The 22,334-nt window shown below is 42.9% G+C and overlaps 1 protein-coding gene across 7 annotated transcripts in view; it reads right to left on the bottom strand.

The window, feature by feature from the left end:
• PKP4 (plakophilin 4) overlaps positions 1-22,334 on the bottom strand; it is a 65,941-nt gene that overhangs the window by 28,772 nt on the left and 14,835 nt on the right. For 6 of the 7 annotated variants that reach the window (XM_030952319.1, XM_030952321.1, XM_030952322.1 and 3 more), the window contains exon 2: positions 10,203-10,336. In XM_030952319.1, the coding sequence (XP_030808179.1) occupies positions 10,203-10,331 (129 nt within the window). In that variant the 5' untranslated portion in view covers positions 10,332-10,336. Of the gene's footprint in view, positions 1-10,202; positions 10,337-22,334 lie in introns of those variants that run through there. The other variant, XM_030952324.1, reaches the window with a different exon arrangement.

Here is a 22,334-nt window from a genome sequence, read left to right as displayed (position 1 = left end):
ACAGTCTAACAAAATCAGTGCCTATAAAGTCAGTCTTCAATTTAATCTATAAACAAGGAAACCGGAAAATATCCTAACCTTTCCAATCACAAACCTTCAAATCCTAAGTTATCCTACATTCTGACTGTAGTTGGAAACCTTAAGATTTATAACTTCAAACTGGCTGAGTGTAGAGATGGGCTATTTCACCTTTTCTGAGTTCAGCTTTTTTATATTTCTTGGCCAAGGGTACCAAACTTCTTCAGCCTTTTTAAGAGGCTTTTGGAATGCAACACTGCAAGGGTGATGTGGGAAATAACAGTGCTGCGCAGGACGGGTGTAACTGAAATCTGGAACCATTTTCTAAAGCTCTCTGAAATCCAGACTATGTCACATCAAAGGATATTGAGGGCATTTTTCTCCTCAGTTAGCTTTTATTGAGCAGAGAAAATGGTTCTATTGAGCAATTGCATTATTTCTCAAACTGATACTGTAAACCCTCTGAAGTTTAGGTAAAACATCTAAAAATAGATGAACACCAATAAGAAGCACCAAGCAAGTCTTATACAGAGGTCAAGTGCAGCACAGAGCACTCGTTTGATGTGAAAGCTCAAATGACTGATGGGGTTTCTCCAGAGTGAGTCCCGCTATGGTTCTGCCCAGCAGCTGTGTGGAGCCAGGCACAGCAGCTCCTGCAAACTGCTCTTCACACCCCATGGAATGGGGTGGAACCATTTCCCTTTCACCAGCCACTCTCCACTCCTGCCCTTCCAGAGGATACACGCGATTGTGGACACGTCCAAACATTTCTGATAACTCCCTAACCAAACTGAATAAACACCTTAACATTCCCAATTTTGGCCAGAAAAAGCGGGTTTGCATCCAGGACATGTTTCCTGTTCCTCACTATTAAACCAATATTTAGCCAGCAATGTCATGGATGCAAACTGCAAACCTGAACCTATTGTTATTTACTGATCTTTTAATTAGATGAATAAAATTAAATATGCTAGCCATTAATTGCTTCCATTCAACCAATCTCTATTCATTTCCCTTTCCAATACAGATAGAGGCATTAATGAACACATCATTCAAGAAAACATCTTGCTGCATAACATTTCAAGTAATAAATTGCCCATTTAAATAAAAATCCCTGGGTTTTGCCCCACACTACAAAAATTCAAAGGCAGTTAAAACAGAAGAACTATACTTCTATTTTTCTTGAGAGTAGAAGAGCTGAATGGCGTAAGTGGACAACACAGCAATATTTAAACTACATTTAAAACCAAAATTCACTTGTATTCTATCAGAAAAACTGAGATTAGGAGAAAAAGCCATCAAAGCTCATTTGGCCACTTCAGAGACACTTGCACTGCTGAGTTGGGAATGACACCATCAGCTGTCTATTTACATTGCTCCTCACTTTATTTTGGCATTGACCAGAAAGCCACAAACTGCATGCATAGTGCACTGAACAGCAGAGGGGAAGGAGGCCTGCAACTCATCAGCCAGTTTTAAATCATGCTGATGCTTAGGAAGATCCAATGTGCTTTTGCAAGTGCAAGCATAGTAAGAAAAAGAAATCCAGCTCTATCTTCTAGTCTGAGTATATTCTGGCATGCCCAGCCAGGGAGTCCAATGAAGCAGCAGTTTACAAACTTTGAAACCATGACTGCTGATTTGTGTATGGGCCTTCTTAAATTTGAGATCTGCAGCAGGTGCTATGTCTTAAATACCTGCATAAATACACAAGATGGATAGTTTTAGAGCTACCATCTTTTTTAGAGCTGGAATATCTCATGCTTTAAAACTTTTTTATTTTACCTTAAATCATATTATTATTATTATTATTATGGAAAACTAAGTCCTAACCAGCTTTAAATTAATCACCTTTCTAGTTTATGCCTCCTTATAATGAAATTTTATACCACTCTGAGTGCACATTGGACATACCCCACAATGGGTATCTATCAGACAGCACACTGGTTCTGGCAGGAATCTATCAGAATTTGTTTCTCTCTCCAGGTTCTCTGGGAGCAGTGGGAGAGCTCACTTCTTGAACAGGATGCTCCCTGCACAGAGCTCTGCCCTGGGCACAAATCACAACACACTGACTCCTACAGCACTGGCTATTGACAAATTGGCATTGCAGGACTCAAATACAACTCTTAATAAGCTTATTATTTGCAGCAGAACATCTATGTGGCAAGCACATAGTAAAATCAGACACAAAATTATAGAACATACTGCCATACAGCATCCCAAGGAGCAAACAAACTTTCTTAGACATACTACACTGGCTCGGCCAGAACTACTTTTATTTAAAATTATTCAACATACATTGAGGGGGGAAAAAAGCAACCTGTAATTCTATAAACCTCTTTAGCAGCAATTACTTAATCACCTTATCGAACTGCAGGTTTTATGTTCACAACCTAAAATTCCACTGCAAAGCCACAGGCCATAATTCTTAATACGAAACTACAATAAAAGCCTTAAGCACAATTTCAGCTCCAGATCAGGAAGCGCGCAGACATGGGGCAAGCAAGCAGCTTGCTTTGGGAAGCAGTTGTACCAACTGCAGGCAGACAGGCTGCCGTAGTGAAAACCAGAGCCCAGGACATTCCAGAGCTGTCTAATCTCCTTTTGGAGGCTGCAGCTTTTTTCAGAGGAGGGCCAAGCCCTGCGCTGGTGTTGTAGTGTTCACACCAGGTGACCAACTGCTCTTCCTTGGTGAGCTCTGCCCAGCAGGAATCTCACTTGGGATGACATTTCTCTGCACCAAGGAACAGGCAAGGCCAGCTACACCAATCTCAGCAGCTGAATCGTCTTTCTATGTAAAAGCTCAGTGTCTCTGAGAGGCTGGTGGCTCCAGGGCAAGGGACAACAACCACCACGGTGCTGGCCTCTTACCAGCAAATATTTGAAAACAAGGAAGTGATGGGAATGCTGTTAGCACAACTGACCATGAAGACTGCCATTCTCCTGTTGCAGGCGTTGGATAATAAAAGAGAGTTTGGGAGCAATTCTGTGCCTTCTATCTGCATCCTATCATGATACCATGTTGCAGATTCACCTTTTTCATTTATGTTAATGGAGAACTTTTATCCCTCAGTAACATAGATGAGAATAAGGAATCTACATTCACCACACTGAAAAATAAAAATTACTTCCTTCCCACCCTGTTGTGATTTGAGGAGCTCTGGAAAAACAATTTTAAACAAACAGTGGTTCAGGTGGCTAGCAAAAGGTTTTCTACTGACAGCTCTGCTCGAATCAGTAGCAACTGCACAAGCAATGAAGAGAAGTCATAGATTCCTTTTGAATGGTTCATGCCTGGCTAGCCAGACCCAGACTGGGCAGCTGGACATCAGAGGGAGACAAGGCCTCCAGCAAACAAAGGCATCTCTTGCAGCTTCTTGACTTGACCAGCTCTCAGTGGCCGCTGTGGCAAGAGACTGGACTAGGATGGGCTGGTATTCCCAGTTGCAGTAACACTGGCATATGGTAACTTGCTTCAAATGCTAAATGTCACTGCCTACAAAACATTATGAACATAACTGTAAGCTGAACTATGAAATGTTTTCTAATCACAAAAGCATTGTCTGTTGAACAACTGAGCTGATCCTCTTTCAATAGCTCAAGTTACTCATCTAAGAAAGTGTAGCCTGCATTTGAGAGGAATATTTTTACCTTGTGTTTACTATTTCCTATTCAACTGTAAACACAGTGCAGAGCCATACAACTTCCATCACCTGTGAAAGTTCACACAGTGCTACAGAAAAGGCTATTATATTTTGGATATTTTCATGATACAAATGTGCAACAAAGAAGAGGACAAATGAAACAGAAGCTGATTTATACCTTCCTTTATATTAACCTCTTGCACTCATCTATGCAAAGTTCTCTGTTTCTTCCTGCCATAATTCAGAGCTAGATCAAGCAACTGACTACTTAAACCCACACTGAATACTGTATTTTCCAAAATGGATGTCATACTGTAGTGACCCAATATTTAAATTCTCAACCATAACCTATTGCAGAAAAAGCCTATACTTCTAACTAACCATACTAGAGCAACCTTAATGTTTTCTGTAAAAATTAAGTTTACTCACGCACACAAGTGCATTTGCATGCTTTCAGTATCTCAGTATCTTCCAAAACAGAAGACAAAAGACAAAAAATTGGACAGTGTAGAGAGAATCACAGATTACAGGATGTGAGATGACACAGCTACAATTACTGGCTGGTCACACTTACTCTGTATTCAACAGCAGCAGACCATTAAAGCCCTTAATACTTTTATGCATGCATTGTTCACTAGTCTGGTACAACAGTTTAGTGCTGCTCTAGCTGATGAGAGATCAAAATTTTAGCATTTTATAAAAAGCTTACTGTTGCCAGTGGCAGGAGGGAAGAATGGCACTGGAGGCATTCCCGGACTGCCTCTGACACATCCTCTCTGGAAGCTTTGTGACAGCACTCGGGCAGCTCAAGTCAGGGCTGGAGCCGAGGGTACTGCTCTGCCAGCTGGGCACCAGGGGTCAGTCGCTGCTGAGCACACAAGCTGATAATCTAAACCAAGTGTGCTACGCAAGGTGTCAATACTCCAGCATATGTCAGAGGCCCCCACAACTCCACATAGGCTCTTTTTCAAGGGGAGTTTCTCCTCTGAAGCCTAACAGTACAAAGGAGAGAGTAAAATTAACTTCTGGGTCATCATATGGATAAAGGAGTACAGAGAATTTTGATTAAGGAAATGAGCTAGCTATTTCACCTGAGAGAGCAGTGGCATTAAATTTATTCTGGAGTAGGACCTTCAGGAAGTTGACATCTCAGACTTGACTCACTGAAAATAAAATGCTGGTAAACAGCAGAAACTCTAAACCTCAAAGTTCTAGGATTAAGTAGGCAAGAGTGACCAATGCAATTGAACACAACACTAAGAGAGTTGGAAGAAAACCCCAGTTCTTCCAGCCATTCACAAAATGTTGACCAAGATTTTTGTTTCACTCATGCCAAAGTTGGGAGTCCATTCAACAAAAAGTACTGCCTTCAATTCAGAACTGCCACACATTTATCACCTAACTGATCACTAGATGCATGCAAATCAGAATTTCAGTTTGTGCCCAGTTACTGGAAGCTTATTTAGTAAGTCTCTTTTCAGGTATCTCCATGAAGTGACATGCCTACACAGACTACTGAATGTACAGCACTACATATCTGAACTGTAAAGAAATCTCCAAGACTTAATATCAATAGTTCTCAGTCAAAAAGATGTTTTAACACGCAATAAAAAATTGGCAGAATGCATTCTTCCTTCTGTTTCCATCTGAAAAACAGAGGTTTGCTCCCTGCTCCCAGACCCTATAAAAAGCATCTCAAAAATAATGTAAAATTTTGTACTTAAACAATAATGAAGGAAAAAAGCGAGGTGCACATTCTCTATTTATACGATACAGTTCAATGCACTTACACAAAAGGAAAAGATTTTGCTGAAGTCCTGAACAAACAACACTTCCAGAAAAACATGTAGAGAAACCCAAGTATTTTTCATCTGAAAGCATATCCAGTCATTCTTACTCTGTCACCTACTTACTAAAGAAAAGGTGAAGAGTTGCCCATCTCTAAGTGTCACAAACAGCTAGACCAAAGAAGAAACTAAAAAAACAGTCACTGCTGCAAGTGCTTGTCTTAGCAGAGACATTAAAATCAGGATATTCCAGTTACTTTTGAAAACTGCATTGATGAGTGGTGTTTCCTGCAAGACCTTTTCTCAGCCCAGCCACTGAAAAATAATGTGCTAAGCATGAAATTCACAATTCCAAATGACCCGATTTAATCCTGTCAATTCAGCAGCAGTTCATTCCAAATCCAGCAGTATACAGCTTGACCACAGAAAATAGCAATGATTTCACAAACCTACAAGGAGCAGTTGGCAATTAGCTGCCCTACATTCCAAGCCCCCCAAAATACCATCCTGCCCCTACAATTTCTAATAAATTGTTATTTTAGTATGAAAATACTCAATTTACTTTTAACTTGGATAAGAGATTCCCTACAGAACTCAACTAAACATCTATGCAGGATTCAGAACCCCCCTGGATTCAGAAGTATAGACATGTTTTACTTTTATTTAAAACTTGTTTCAGCAATTCCTAAGATACTTCTACCCATGACAGTATGGAAGCCTTGTAACATTGTAGAAGGGAAATTCATGTTTTAGGGAAAAAAAAAATCTCAACCCTCTAAAACAAACCCATAGAAAACAATCCCCTCCCCAAACAAAAAAATAAAAAACAAACCACAAAAAAACCAAAATACTCAAAATCCATCATCAAATTTACTTCAAGACAAAAATATGAAAATATGTTACAGCTTCATTACAATTAGTCTTGGGATTCTCATGCATTCAAAAAGGAATTCCTCTATTAGAATCATAGAATCCCTGAGGTTGGGAAAGCCCTCCCAGCCCATGGAGTGCCAGCTGTGCCCAATGCCCACCCTGTCCCCAGCCCAGAGCCCCGAGTGCCACCTCCAGAATTCCTGGGACACCTCCAGGGATGGGCACTGCAAACCTCCCTGGGCAGTTCCAATCCCTGAGCCCCCTTTCCATGGGGAAATTCCTGCTGTGCCCACCCTGAGCTGCCCTGGGCCAGCCTGAGGCCGTTCCCTCTGCTCCTGTCCCTGTTCCCTGGGAGCAGAGCCCGACCCCCCCGGCCGTGCCCTCCTGGCAGGAGCTGTGCAGAGCCACAAGGGCCCCCTGAGCCTCCTTTGCTCCAGGCTGAGCCCCTTCCCAGCTCCCTCAGGAATTCTCCAGGCCTGTTCCCTTGCCTGGACACACTCCAGCCCCTCAATGTCTTTCTTATATTGGGGGACACAAAACTGGCCCCAGATCTAGAAATGTCTCAGCAGGGCCAGGGAGGGCACTGCCCTAGTCCTGATGGCCACACAAGTTTTGACAAGGGCCAGGTGCCTTTGGCTTTCTTGTCCACCTGGGCTCATACTCACTTTAAAACAGATCTTGACTTTGTCAGAAAAGCACAAAGCTATCGTGATCTAAATTTCTTCACAGGTTACACCTCTTCTGCTTGTTATTTTATAACGCTATGAGTGAATTGAAACGTTCCTTTCCTAAACATGACCAAGGGATATTGACCCAGCAGTCTGACACCTGACTCAATGAGAAACTGATCAGAGTTTAGACTACACACTCCAATTTGGTAAAATAGTAGCTTTAAACCAGAGTTCCTAGGAAAATGAAACAAATGGAAACAAATGGGAACTTTTTTTAGAAGCAGTTTGTAGGGTTCAAAGGCTAATTAGTGCAACTTTCTATATAATCATAACTATCTTCTCATGCCTATGGCAGAAAGCTTGAAGTAATTGAATACATTTATCTATCTTAGAACTACTGTAGTAATTTTAAAAGTTTTTATTGAGTTAAAATCTTGCCCAATTGACAAATAACAATAAAGGCTTTTCTTGATTGTGTTTCCACTGCAGTGTTTCTGAAGTCCTTGGGTCAGGGTGTGGCAGCTCTATTTTACAAACACTGACCTGCGGCACCTCGCAGCAATTCCTGTACCAAAGGAAACAGCAAACAGCGTAGCAGTTTCTGTTCAAGCTTAATAAAGTGAAGAACTTCACTGGAAATATTCTGTTCTGGGCTTTCTGCCACACAGGAAGGGTGTTGAACATGTCAGTGTCCTTAATTATTATCAACAGAAAAAATACCAGAAAGCAGCAGTTCAGCTCTTAATTCTTTCATATTATCACTTCCAAGACTGAAGGACAATTTACATCTTCCTCCCCTCACACTCATTTTATGTGTCTGTCCATTTCACAGCAGGGCTCCAATTCAGAACTTTGTGCAACACTGATGATAAATGACTGTTTAATTTTTTTAGCTTTCATCAGAATTTAGTTATGTAATAGCAACATATTTAATAGTCTTTTTATAAATGGAAAGAGGAAGAGGTTTTAACCTCCTTTTCAAAAGAAAGAAATATTCCATTATAATTTTTTCTCTAGGACTAATAAAAAGATACAAACATTGCTTGGGCAGGCAAAGCAACACTAACAAAAGCCTTTAGTGCACACACATGCCTGGAGCTGTTCCTGACAGCACTGCCCTGCCTGCTCACTTGGTAGGATCCCTGCCTGGAGAGCCCAGCTCTGACACTGCCACTGCAGCTCCTGGGCACAGCATCCCTGCCTGGAGAGCCCAGCTCTGACACTGCCACTGCAGCTCCTGGGCACAGCATCCCTGCCTGGAGAGCCCAGCTCTGACACTGCCACTGCAGCTCCTGGGCACAGCATCCCTGCCTGGAGAGCCCAGCTCTGACACTGCCACTGCAGCTCCTGGGCACAGCATCCCTGCCTGGAGAGCCCAGCTCTGACACTGCCACTGCAGCTCCTGGGCACAGCATCCCTGCCTGGAGAGCCCAGCTCTGACACTGCCACTGCAGCTCCTGGGCACAGCATCCCTGCCTGGAGAGCCCAGCTCTGACACTGCCACTGCAGCTCCTGGGCACAGCATCCCTGCCTGGAGAGCCCAGCTCTGACACTGCCACTGCAGCTCCTGGGCACAGCATCCCTGCCTGGAGAGCCCAGCTCTGACACTGCCACTGCAGCTCCTGGGCACAGCATCCCTGCCTGGAGAGCCCAGCTCTGACACTGCCACTGCAGCTCCTGGGCACAGCATCCCTGCCTGGAGAGCCCAGCTCTGACACTGCCACTGCAGCTCCTGGGCACAGCATCCCTGCCTGGAGAGCCCAGCTCTGACACTGCCACTGCAGCTCCTGGGCACAGCATCCCTGCCTGGAGAGCCCAGCTCTGACACTGCCACTGCAGCTCCTGGGCACAGCATCCCTGCCTGGAGAGCCCAGCTCTGACACTGCCACTGCAGCTTAGCCACACCATGAGCACACTCCTTGCACACTGCAGTAATAAATTGCACCACCTTAAAGCCTCCACCAACATACTTCAGGCAAATGAGTCCTAACGGCCATTTGTGACAGGCTAAGACGGCACAAGGCAAACTGTTGTTTGGAGAAAGGGGACTGAGGGGACTGAAGGTATCTGTAACTCTTGGCTGACTTCTCACACTGCAAGAGCCTCTGGCAGTGATATCCTGCACACTGCAAATGTAAATATTAATTTTAACACTGCTGAGAAATTTTTAGGGTTGCTATTGTCACCTTAAATTACTTTTGAAACTATTAATTTAGGCATGAAAATTAAGATTCAAATTTCATCATCCTGCAGAAAATTTTTAACAATATGGTATTATGGGTGTGAAAAATGTTGATATCAAGAAGATATAACCTAATTCTCACCTTTTAAAAAAATGTTTATATGGGACAACATAAGAACTATGATATTGTTTGCATTCAAAGCTACCATTTTGAATCAAGTTGTGATTCATCTTCAAGGAAGCTCCAAAACAGAGACAGCAAAGCAGATTTATTCTGAGGTTCAGATGTAACAGTTGTGTTTGTGTATAAAGGCAACAAAGATGATCATTATTTCTCAGTATGATACAATGAAAGCCAAAGTATCCCTTCTCTGTTTGTGTTCCTTAAATTTAAAAAAGAAAAAAACAACAAAAACTTTAACTGGAGTGTTTCATTGTAGAACTTCTATATTTTCCACTTGAATGATTTTTACAAATTAAGGCTGAATTTGATTGCAAATGCAATTTTATTTTTCCTGCAGAAATTATCGCTTTAGATACACACCCATAAATGTACTACAGATTTAAAATGTATTAATACCTTGGTATTGATAACTGAAAACAAACTCAGAGTTTAAAGACCATTTTAAAATAAAGTACAATTAATCATACCCAATCTATATGTGCAGGACTTAAGCACTGAACACTTGGCTTTGCAGGACTTACAAGGACGGATTCTAACGTTGCATCAAATCTACACTAGCTTTTCTCTTTCTTTGCCACTAAACCTGCACTTCCAGTCTGACTTATAACAGCAGTGCGGACATTCCAAGGGATACAGAATAACAGAATGATGCTTCTGTTTAATGCAGTAACTGAACCCCTTATATTCAGATTCTAAAACCGATACACGAAATAGACTATGGTGGCACTGGCTCACATGCTACAGAAACAAACGGCCATGGTTGTTGCAGCAGTGCAGTAAGAGACAGCAGTTAACTCCACACACACGGAACTGACGAATTGCTGAAAACGAGGCAGGTACCTGTTCCTTTACAGAAGCTAGAATGGTCGTGGCAGTAGTCTCTGGTTCCATGCCTGGGCCTGTGGAAGCCTCCTGCGCTGTCTGCGGCAGCCCCTCCTCCACCATTGGGCTCTGCTCAGGGGCTGGCATTTTGCCTGCAATAACAAGATTTTAATATAGTTTACATTTTCAGCCAGTGATGTTTAAAATCCAAGCTTGCAGGACTATGAATTATATTCATTTTTTTCTAGAAGCTTTCCAAACTTAACTAAATTAGCAGAGAACTTTGCATTACTCAATCTATGTTGTGTGACTGTGTTTCACTTTCACAAATGGAGACCAGAATCACCCACACAACTCAAGGGTTAGGCAGGAGCAAGCACGCTGCATGATGCTTCAAGATTATTTTAAAAAATACTGTTTTGTGGTGGTCAATAAAACTAGCACAATTCAACATGCATGAAAAATACTAGCGTTAACTACTAAGCACACCCAGGATCAGTACAAGTTTACCACATGCAGTTTTCGGCACAGAAGAATGACACATAACAGCAGAATGCTCTGCTGTCAGGAACAAACTATGGAAGAGACTAATTATGGTAATAAAAGCTTAATGGGAGCAATGCTTCTAATGCTCTTTTTGCAAAAGAGGAAATTAAAATGCTGAAGTTAAAGCAATTGCCCCGGGCTATGGATAGTGTGGAAAGGACTGACAGGATTAGCGTCCAATAATCCCAAGCTGTGTTATTGCAGAGGCAGCACACTAAGAACTCCAATCCATGGAAAAGAGCAATTAATTTGTTCAATTATCAAAGTCACTATTAACCAATATTACAGAGATAGTTACGAAGTGTGTTTAACGCTTTGAAAACAGCAAGTAAGTGTCATTCATAAAGCTGCTACACAGATACCACGCTTTAATTTCCTTCAGAAAAAAAAGCTTGTGAGGTCTAATGTCAGAAGTAATCCATATTTCATTTTAGATTTTCAGAACAAACTCACCCAATATTCCTAGGGCAGACAAACAGGAACAGATTCCTTCCCCATTCCATTCATTATCAAAGGGTGAGGAGATGCTTAGGCTGCAAACAGGCTCCAAGGCCAGGAACGGACCCATGAGACCCCTCTGTGTGGAGCTGTATCAGCCATGAGCCCCTGAATGAGCACAGGGCAATGCACAGGATCAGTGCACACCTGTGCTGCAGAGCTGCATGTTTCTGACAGGGTTGAAAGGGGACTTGAGTTGACCCTGGAGGGATCTCTCCTGGGATTGCTGGCCTCTTGTGAGGTTTCTCCCTCACCCTGAATGCAGAGCCCAGGCAAAAGCAAAGCCCTGTGCTGTCAAAGGAGCCCTGTGCTGCTAATGGAGAGTGAGGTGATGGTGTAAAAACAAGTGGTTTCGTTCTATGCACAGCAGCATATAGGCTGTGAGAGGAATGGCCCCTCCTTGGGCCCATGAGTTCACTAGCACAGGGTCTTTATTACTTATTACGGGTCTTTACTCTGTTCCAGTCTGCTAAAAGAGCTCATGACATGGTTCATGTGCAGTTTTACATCAGCCACTGAGGGATTCAAAGAGTTTTTGGGGAAACTCAGGTGAGATGAGTGATGAGAGGGAGTGGAGCAGTCTTGAGGGCAACCTGTGGTGGAGAAGCCTGGTCACCCACCAGTTTCCACCACTGCAAATGGAGAAAGAAAAGCTGCTTCCCAAACACATCAGAGAAGGAGCATAACTCAGCACGGCAGGACTTTTCCCCTCAGCACCTTGCAGGTGAAGCACAGGGAGGCTGCCCCATACATACCCTGAAATGAGCCTGTGTGAACAGCCCATTCTTACCATACATCTACACCACACTTATCATCTGGAACAGGCAAAAGAAACTGCACAAAGGTCTCTGTGTCAGGACTGCACAAGGACACCTGAACACCAAGAGCCATTCTGCTGCCTTCTCCCCTCCCCACATAGACATGGCGCTCCCCCCACCTTCTCTCCCCACAGACATGGCGCTCCCCTCACCTTCTCTCCCCACACACATGGTGCTCCCCTTGCCTTCTCCCCTCCCCACAGACATGGCGCTCTCCTTGCCTTCTTCCCCTTCCCACAGACATGGCGCTCCCCTCGCCTTCTCCCCTCCCCACAGACGTGGGTCTCCCCTCACACAGACATGGCACTGTGAGGACCATGCCACGTTGTCCTCCTCATGGCCAAGCCCCACGGCGCACAGTGAGCATTCCCTCCTGCCCCATGGCAAGCGTTCATTCCCTCCTGCTCCACGGTGAGCGTTCCCTCCTGCCCCACGGTGAGCGTTCCCTCCTGCCCCAGCGCAGTCGGGGCACCCCGGGCAGGGCTCGGCCCTGCACCATCACCCAGGGCAGCTCCTGCAGGGACTCCTCGTGCTCAGCCGAGCTCCGGGCCTGTGGGTGTGCAGGGACCTCCATCAACTGCAACTGGAACAGAACTCGCTCTCAACAAATAAGCCAGCATTAAATGCTACTTGACTTCCAAGGTGCCACAAATGAATAAGCAGACCTATCTGGCTATTTTTGAAACATTATTTTCATTGGTTCCAGCTTGCAGATACAAAGGCTGCCACACTGAGCCTATCACAAGCTGCATGTCAGGTGGGCACACAACTACAGCTTCAAGGACCATTTCTACAGAACCCATTAAACAGCAATTAAGCAAGCAGAATAAAAAACAACCTCTAATAGTTGTATAATAGAATTTTGAAAAGTCAAATGCACAACTTTATGGTTTTAGAAAATAGAAATTGTTTTTTCAAAGTTTTACTTCTGAAAACCAACTCTTTAATCAAGCAGTAAGAACCCAAAGCACAGAATACATGTCACAATTCCATGTGTCATCTGATTTTTTATATCACTTACCATAGTTCTTTTATGACTATAACTCAGAGTTTTGGGTTTCTAAATGACCTGATAAATTTGCAAGCATATCAAGTAATAAAGCTACCCAATCAAGCCTTTCCTTCATTTAGAAACATCTGCTAAGCAATCTAAAGGACAAGTCTCAAAAACTCACAAGTTACACCTGCCCTTCTCTCAGAAGGGGGCTGCCTGTTGGTCCATGTATCCCACTGTCTCCACCTGCACGCAACAGGGCAGTGCTTGCTTGGGCAGGGATCCTGTCTGGGATTTCCAGGAGAGAAGTACAAAACTACAGCAGTGAAACAATCTCAATTTGGCTTTTCTCTCTCTTCTCACCCCAACACTGTGAATAACTTCTCAGTGCATCTGCAGCAGATTTCTGTAAGAAATCAGTCCAGAAAACATCCCTCTGAGCTGGCTGGAAGGTGTGCTAATTCATTGGAACAGAAAATCTGCCCAGTATTGAGTATATAATAAAAACATCCGGATAAAAACCAATCAAATTAATTATTAGTGAAGGTGTCAGTGTTAAATATACAACTATCTCAGTGTTAAGAGATGTAATCACAGACCTACACCCTTTCACATAGGCAGTTGTTTCAACTGATGTTCCTTCAATTAACACATTTCTTGGCAAAGTTACTGATTTTCTAATCTTGATTCCAACATTAAATAACTGTTGGCTCTGAGCCTACAAACACTTAGGTACACACTTGAGCTAATAAACAAGAGTGCTCGCCCCCTCCCCGCCCTCCTGCCAGGCCCGTGGGCTCGGGTGGCAGCACAGGAGACTGAGGGAGCAGGAGAAGCTCTCCAGGGCCCCGTCCTCCCCCACAGCTCTGTCTAGGGATGCTGCTTAAGGACAGGAACTCACAAAGGCAAGGCAGGTTCTCATCTTCACCTTATAACAGGAAATAGCAAGAGGAGGCTTTGTGAGAGCCTTGAAATCTGGTATGAGTAAGAAATTGAGAGAAGTTAACACAAAACCCTCTTCCTTCCCTACACAAGACTGGGATTTATCTACTCAAAATACTCCCTGTGCTACCACTCATTTGAAGATAGATAACTGATTCATTATTGGAAAACTAACAGCCAGATTTCATGCCTCAAAAAAATTAGGTTCACAGTTAGTTTGCCCGTCATGGCTGAGCAGTCAGACATCACCCAGAACAGGAGACGGCTCCCACATTTTTCCCAGGCTGTCCAAACCCTCATTCCCCACAGCCCCATGCTGTAGTTTCCTAGGTCCTGCCCTGGACTGCTCTCTGCAAGCCCTGGGCACTGAGGGATCAGGCAGTACACACAGGTACCATCAGAAATGCACCTTAATGCTTCCCTGCATTCCAGTTCTTTTAATTCTCAAACTGCTCCTGCACACTGAAGATCTAGGATCTCTGCAGCCACAATGAAAACTCAGAAAATGTATTTTACTGTTTATAGCTCTGTTCAGTGCATTTCAGCACACCTACATCTTAACATCACTGAACATCAAAGTTTACACACTATATTCTCTGCTATTGCAAAGAATACACAAGAACTGGAAGCCTTAAATGTTCTGGAATGATCTTTTGGTGGATGTTGCAGAACTAGGACTTGTGCATGGTGTAAATGTCTCTAATAGAGCTCAAGAGTATAATGAGAGAAGCTTGGAAACATGGAGAATTTGTTGTGCATTTCAGTCTCTGGTAAAAAAATAATATCTTTCAATCACTTAGATAATTTTTCAGGAAAATACTTAAATAGTTCATCTTGTAGCATAAGTCCAAGAAAATTCTTAACACCTGTTCTGAATTTTCAAATTCTCTGTTTAGAAGTAAAGACCAAAAGCAGTGATAACCTTGCTCCAGGCTGGCATGTCCAGATCAAGTGTGCAAGAAAGACAAAGCCGCTCAGTTTGAAGCCTCCAGTTTGAAATACCCCAAAATAATTTTGAGAACAGTGGTTTTCCCAGCCCCTCTGCTGTAGAGACTCATTCAAATGGCTTTATGAAACCACACAGTAAATCAAAGCAGAGCAAACCAAGCCACCATAAAGACTCAGCTTTCTATCCGTGGAGGGTTCAGCAGGGACCACCACACTGGGCAACTGTGGGATTTGCTTAAGCAAATCCCACCTAAACAGCCCCATAACTGCCCCTTCAGAGGACAGTGCTGCCTCCAGTGTGCACTCCCTGCTCTGCTCACGTGGCTCACGCCAGCCCCAGCTCCTAAAGCCCTTCTTCTTCCACAGCCCCCTGCACGGGGCTGGGCAGAGTCACCCGGTGGCTCCAGCAGCAGGCCAGTCCGGGCTCTCACACTGCTCTCAGCACACAGGGAAGGAGCCTGGGAAGTACCTTCTTTTGTGTCTGACTGACTGGTCAGACACTGCAAAGCCAGCAGTTCAGGGAGTTCATCTGACTCAGCCATGCTTTTGGGGACCAGATAGGGGTGTGTTTTCCTGAGCCAGCCGATCTTGCAGCCAAGTAATCACTGACACAAGGAAGCAAGAACATGCTACTGAGAAACAGAGAAGAAATATGAGAAATCACTAAACCAAGTGTAGTAAACCATACCTTAAGTTTTCATTGTCATTAGTCTCTACTCCCCACTTTTCAGTGCTCCTCCTGTTATTTCCTTAGACATATCCAGACAGCTTTATCAGTACTGAATAATCCCACTTCTTTTAGTGCAGGCCCAAGAAAAAGACAGACCTTTTGAGAATTGATGCCAGACAGAAGTGGTGCTTTTTCACAGCCTCCTAATTCCTTCCCTTCGTATTCCTCCTGCCTTCCTTACATTGGTTATTCTTCCAAATTTGCTTCTTACCTATGTTCCCTGTTTCTGAGCCTCCCCTTGCTGACCTGCAGCCAGTAAGAACAGTCATCAGCACAATTCATGCTGAAGAGGTAATAAAATTCTTACCAACTCTGCCAGCTAGGACATGATAATAATAATAATGGATCAATAATAATAATAATAATGTACTTATTTCATGAGGGCAACATGGTAAAAAAAAATTGGACACCCTCTCATCACTGAAAATCCTCATATTTATCTCGCTACAAGGGTAATTCAAGCAACAATAGTAAAATACCAATGATATTAGACAAATACTCATTAGTACAGAGGGGAAAAGCTCCTATAAGCTAAAATCATCTTGCTGGGACACTAACATTATTTACTACATGACAAAGTTATTCTTGTATTTCTACACTTAGAGCAACAAGACAAATCTCAGCTCTTGGTCAAAGACTATGCTCATCCTTTACAGTGTGTATGAAAAGTCAAAACCTGAACAAGACGTACTACGTTCCTAGTTTTTACAGGAAGATATGATTAAAATGTATCTGTTTTCAGGTTCTTTCACAGAGTTGTCAGAACACTTCCAGGTAGGAGCAGTTCCCATTGGTTCCACCCTGCTGCAAGGCCAGAGCTGCTCACCTAAGAACCAGGCAGGGATTCCCACACTCGAGCTTCCTGCAACCAAGTGACTGAACCACGCTCTGCGTTCTGTCTGCCAGCCTGCAGAATGTCTCTGGGTGGAGAGGCAGCAGATGACAACTTACCCACTTGCAAAGATGAGGCAAGCAACTAAAAATGGATTCTGTGAAATATGGCTCCAGTGTTTACATAAAAGACAGGGTTTGAAATTTCCAGATGCAGTAGGGGAAGATACTCCAAACATCAACTGCAGGCTAGCCACTGTGTTCAAGACATGTTTTCTTTATGGACATTAGTAGTGCACAAGTTCATGCGGACTTAAGGATGAAACCAAGAAAATAAACACGTTATCTGATGAAAACACAGAAGAAAGTAACTTCAGTAATGGCAGGACAAAAACCCACCTGCACAGTTGCGCAGACTGAGTCCCATAGTCAAAACGGAAACCTACACACACCTGACCTGTTGCCTGAGAAATGTGGGAGATGTGTTTAACTGATTTACCACTAAATTTAGCCCCTTCCTAATCCCTTTTTCAACACATATTTTTTCCTCTTTTTTATTTTTTGTTTTTTACTTAAATATATGCAGGTTCAAAAACCATTTGGTACTATGTCCTGATTAAAATCTTAAAATGTACATTACCCTAGCATTTGATAAACCTATTTTTGTTACAGTTCCTAGGAAAAGATAGTTTTTTGGGTTTTTTTGACTACATACTTTAACTCCACTCCAGTGAGCAGGCAAGATTCTACATCCACAAATATCTAGTTGTAACATGCTCACGAGACTAATATCTTTTATAGCTTTCAAGCAAACCATTCACCAGAAGGTATCAGACATGTACAGCAAGACAACCATTTTGAATAAAGACATATTTATAACCATGTCCTTCAAGGCCTGAGGCACTGTCTGTAGCTCACCTGAAAAGAAGCCTCTTTGTCATCTGAAGGATGTCTGGAGTGCATTTACACTTGGCAAACGTATGAAGTACGAGACGCTAAATGGCAATAAATAGAGTTTTCAGCAGTTTAAGTCAACAAGGCTCCATGACTTACAAGAAAAAAAGAGACCCCAAATCTGAACCTTCCCTTTGGGCCATCCCACGTCTGTGCTGCTCTTTTCTGCTGAAGTATCAAAATCCACTGCCATTGAACACAGCCTCATCAGAGCACAGTGCTCAAAGCCAGCTCTGCAGAACAGCAAACAGACACAGATTGATCTTGAGGGGTGAAGTTCAGTCTCTCTTCTATCGCAGACTGAGGGGGAGGAGGGACACATAGCACCACAGAAGGATTTTAGGTTTTCCAAACAGGCTGTCAGGTGGCTAGGGCATTCATCAATTACTCATTCAACCATGCAGAGAAGGATAAATTCTCAGTTTGGTGTTGGAATAGATGCAATTAATGCAGGTATAAAATCCTTCAGAATGAATTTCACAGAACAACATGACTTGCAGACTGACAGCTGAGAACCTGCAGCACAGGCATGCTGTGCTGACAGCACTGCTGCCCTGTGCCCCAGCTCCAAACAAACCTGTACTCGCTCCATCTCCCACCTGAAAACTACAAACAAGCAAATGGCAATTAAAATGAGAATGGCTGTAAGTACAGATATGACCACTGCCAATCACAACAATGGCTGCAACCGCTGTTCAATTTCTACTTGCATTTTTTCCTAGCAAAATTATTGCTGAAGTGTGACTATGTTATTGCTAGAGAGAATGCTCACTACCTGTAGGGAGATGTGCCTCAGAAGTATTAGCAACCCAAATATATGCTATATGCCTTTGTAAAAGTATGCTTCTTAATTTTGTCATATAGTATATTTGAAAAAATAGATATTATTTATACATTTTTTATACACATATAAATTATACAAAAAATTTTCTCTATGATAACAATTATCAGCTACAATCCCCGTTACAAAAGACAGCTGGAGAGTTACAGGCTTCCACAGCTCCCTGTTTGGACAATGCCAGTTTTTGAGCGATGTGGTGTCACACGTGTCCCTGAGATGGTCTGGAGCTGGACACTACCAACGCTGGTCATCTCCTGCCTTTAGACACCAAGCAGCTGCGAGCAGTGCCTCCCCCTGCACAGCTGTGTGCTCACTGGCACCACAGCCTGCACATCTGCAGGGGCAGCCGTGCCTCGGGAACGAACCACGCACCGTCAGCGGCTCAGCCGCGTTCGGCACGGACAGCAACCTGACTGTGCCCCTGCAAGGCTGGAAAACTGACAATGCTGAAACCTGCTTCTACTCAGCACACATTTAAGAGTTCTTCAGTGCTACCAGTGGATGTTCCTGCCCAAATGACTACTACAGAAAAGTCAAATTCTTGCATACCATAAACATAAATTGAGGAATACCACTGTTTTCCAACAAATATGGCTTCCGATTAGCAAAAGGTTTTACTAAAATGAAGTTTCATCAATTACTAAACTGCAGAATACTCTTCCTTTTGCCCTGAATTAGAACTGCACAGCAAAACTCTGCTGCCAAGAACACTCTACCTGCAAACTTTTACATTTAAGCAAATGAAGCTCTCTCCTCTTCTGTTCTCAAAGCTAGAAGTTAAAAAACTCCTTGAATGTAGAAGCAAAATATAAGAATTAGACAACAAGCATCTGGGTTCTCAGGCCTCAACTACCAATACTTCCATCGGTTCTCCAATATCCCAAAGGTGATATTTTCCGAGGTGTATTTGATTTTGTTCACCCCTCAAAATTGAAAGTACTGTAGTAGGATTACACATAACTCTACCCTATAGATAATTTAATATTTCTACTAATACTTTATGAAGAGATGAAGAGTTGTGAACACGAAAATTTACAAATGATATCACAATTAGAGGAGATCAAGGACAACTGACTAATTTGAGGAAAACCACAAGGAAAGATGAATGAGCCAATGTTGATAAACACAAAATCACACAAACTGTTCCCATCCAAGTGACCCATATGCCTTCCTGTAGTAAGGGTAGGTGACAGAAACACAGCTACAAAATTAGGCAGGCTCAGGTTAAAGGGCCTGGCTAGGCAGGGAAACTTTTGCTGAAGTGCCAGAGGGGGGAAAAGTCAGGTCAATGGTACATTAAATAATGTCAATAATTGTAACTACACTCCAAAACAGACATCCACAGTGCAAAATGTAGGCAATCCAGCATACAGCAACAAAAAAAATCAGAGAGATTGAAAACTATGTATTGAAGGAATGAAGATTAAGTGTGAAAATGGTCAAGAAGCAAAACCAATACTGAATGAAGGCATATGGTTCTTTGCTGATGCTCAGTTAAAACAAGGAGAAACTTTAAGAACAGCATTCACAGGCTTCCTGCTGTGTGGCAGAACTGCATCTTTATGCAGCACTACAAGATCCTAAGATGCAATTTTCTGCTCACAGTGAAAAAGATTTCTTCCTGTAGAATCTGCTAAAGGTATGCAATTTTGTCATGAGATGGCAACATTTTGCCATCAAAGTTTACCAGTTGGAGATGCAATTTAGATAGTTTTCCTGCCTCAGTTCCTGAAAGACTGAAAGTATGACTCAAACGTATTTTAGATGCTAACATCAAAGGAATCTCAAAGAGTCGTCACAACAACACCAATCTTATTTCTACCTTTTAATTCCCTGCCCTATATTCTAGTCACATGCTAATTCCTGAGCAGGGCAATTAAGCACACCAAAACCAGTAACAGGCACTAGAATTTCAAGTGTTGGAAAAAAAGCGTGGGCTTGTTTTATCAAATCTACCTAATTTTGTTCAATGACAAGAGCACTAGAGAAACACATTTGGTGTAGTCTTGACACTGCCATGTGGCTTTGTGAGACACAACCAAGAAAGCCAAGGTGAGAGCCCTGGGGAAAAGAGAGGTGACCAGGGCACCTCCTTAGGAAGCTGAAATCAAAGCAGCAGTTCTCTTGCATGGAAAGGCAGCTTGTGAGCGGGCTCTGTCACAGCTGTGCTCCCTGGCACAGCAGCAGAAGCTGGCACTTGTAGGCATTCCATAGGGCATGGCTGGGGAAGGGGACACACAAAGCAGGGAGGGTGGGACAGCACGCAGAGTTCAGGAACTACAGGAGAATGCAGCTTAAACAGCAAACTCAAACCCAGCTGATCCCAACACACCAAACACTGAAGTCTGCTCATCGAGCCCAGCAATACCCAATTTCCTATCACCTCCCACACATAGCCCTGCCTCACCCACACTCCAGGTGATGCAGGTGACACAGAGAACCAAGTACTACATCAAAGCAGATACTGAAAAACAACAGCTCTGAAGAAAACACAAAGCTGGGATGCCTGTAATCAAAGTACCTTCCCCTGGCAAAGAAAAGAGAGGGAAAAGAAAAAAAAGGTACCTCACTGATCCCTCCTGCTTCTTTTCCATTTTGCACTGCATTGAAAATGCACAATCTTCCCAGACTGCTTCACTGAAGTTTTGTGCACCCAATTTCAAGCTGGATCAATTGGAAAGTCAGAAGAAAGCAACCAAAGCAAAGCAAATTTTATGCAGAAGTTGCCTGTGTTCAGATATAAAGCAGAGACTTTTGGGAAAAGCAGTAACAGCCAAAATACTGAAGTCACTGCAGGAAAGACAAAATAATAATCAAGGATAATATTTAAAAGAGCTACAGCTACCTTCCTGCCAGTAACAGACAACATAAATGACATTAATTATTTAAGTGCTGCTGTCTTCTCTAAATGGAATACAGGGGTTCCTTTTTGCCCTTCCAAATTCAAACGAACATGATTTTTTAGATCATTTCACATCTACACATAACAGAAAAAATTAAATGTTCACACTTAGGATTTAGATATGCCTGACAATTAATACTGATATATTTAAATAAGCAAATGTACCAACAGTGAAGATACAAACTCAACCAGTTATTTTCACTGTGCTGTAACACAAATCTCAGAAGGAAGCGTTTAAAAGCATTGCTAAAAAGCAAAGCCTCTCAGTAACAAGGAGGGAGTTGGAAAATTATGCAATTTTAAGTCTTAAAAAAATACTACAATTAATTAGTGTTTTAGGGGATTTCCACTTTCAAACCTGAGAAAGCCTGCTCCTGCTTGCTCTCTGCAAGTCCAGGAGAATGTCAATACACAACTCAGGAAATACACTCCTGGATGACACCAGCAGAAAAGAATGCACTTCCACCACTTGCGAGATTGCTCTTTATTGCTCTTTTATGCAACGCTTACGGGATAATTGTAGTTAGAGGCATATCTTTCCATTTTTAGAATGTCTTACTTCAGCTCCTTAGGAATATGTACAATTTCAGAGAGCTGCTATTGAGCCGTCCTTTCCGGGCGCTGTGAAGTGCGGCAGAGGCAGCAGGAGCGCCGGGCAGGAACCGGCCCCCTTGGCAGGATGCAGCACTGAGCCCCTGTGCGGAAGGGAGGAATCACCAACACCCCAATCACTGGATTGCAGAAGTTGAAAATACTTGGCACACAGACCATGTATGCCACCTAAAATGAACCATTTCAGTAAGGCGCTCCAAGGCAGCTGTTGGTTATCTTCTCGGTATCACAGACAGCAGCACTGATTACAGATACTAACAGAATGCATATCCACCTAATAGCATTTTCTTGCCTGTTTGTGAGAGACCACTTCAAACCCAAAACATTTAAAATTGAGCTTTTCAGCAATAGCACAGGAATTCCACAGAGGTTCAAACCATTGGTTTTTATTCATTAACTTAATATAATATAGGACATTCTCTATTATTTCAGTCCTCATACTACCTAAGAGGTAAAGCTGCAAATACCAGAGCAAATGTGAACATGCCCAGCAAGGAGGGGCAAAAGTAGGCTCAAAAATCTACCTTACACATA

This window comes from Camarhynchus parvulus, chromosome 7 (assembly GCF_901933205.1).
Source record: "Camarhynchus parvulus chromosome 7, STF_HiC, whole genome shotgun sequence".
Lineage (NCBI taxonomy): Eukaryota > Metazoa > Chordata > Aves > Passeriformes > Thraupidae > Camarhynchus > Camarhynchus parvulus.
This window is presented reverse-complemented; position numbering and strand designations above follow the sequence as displayed.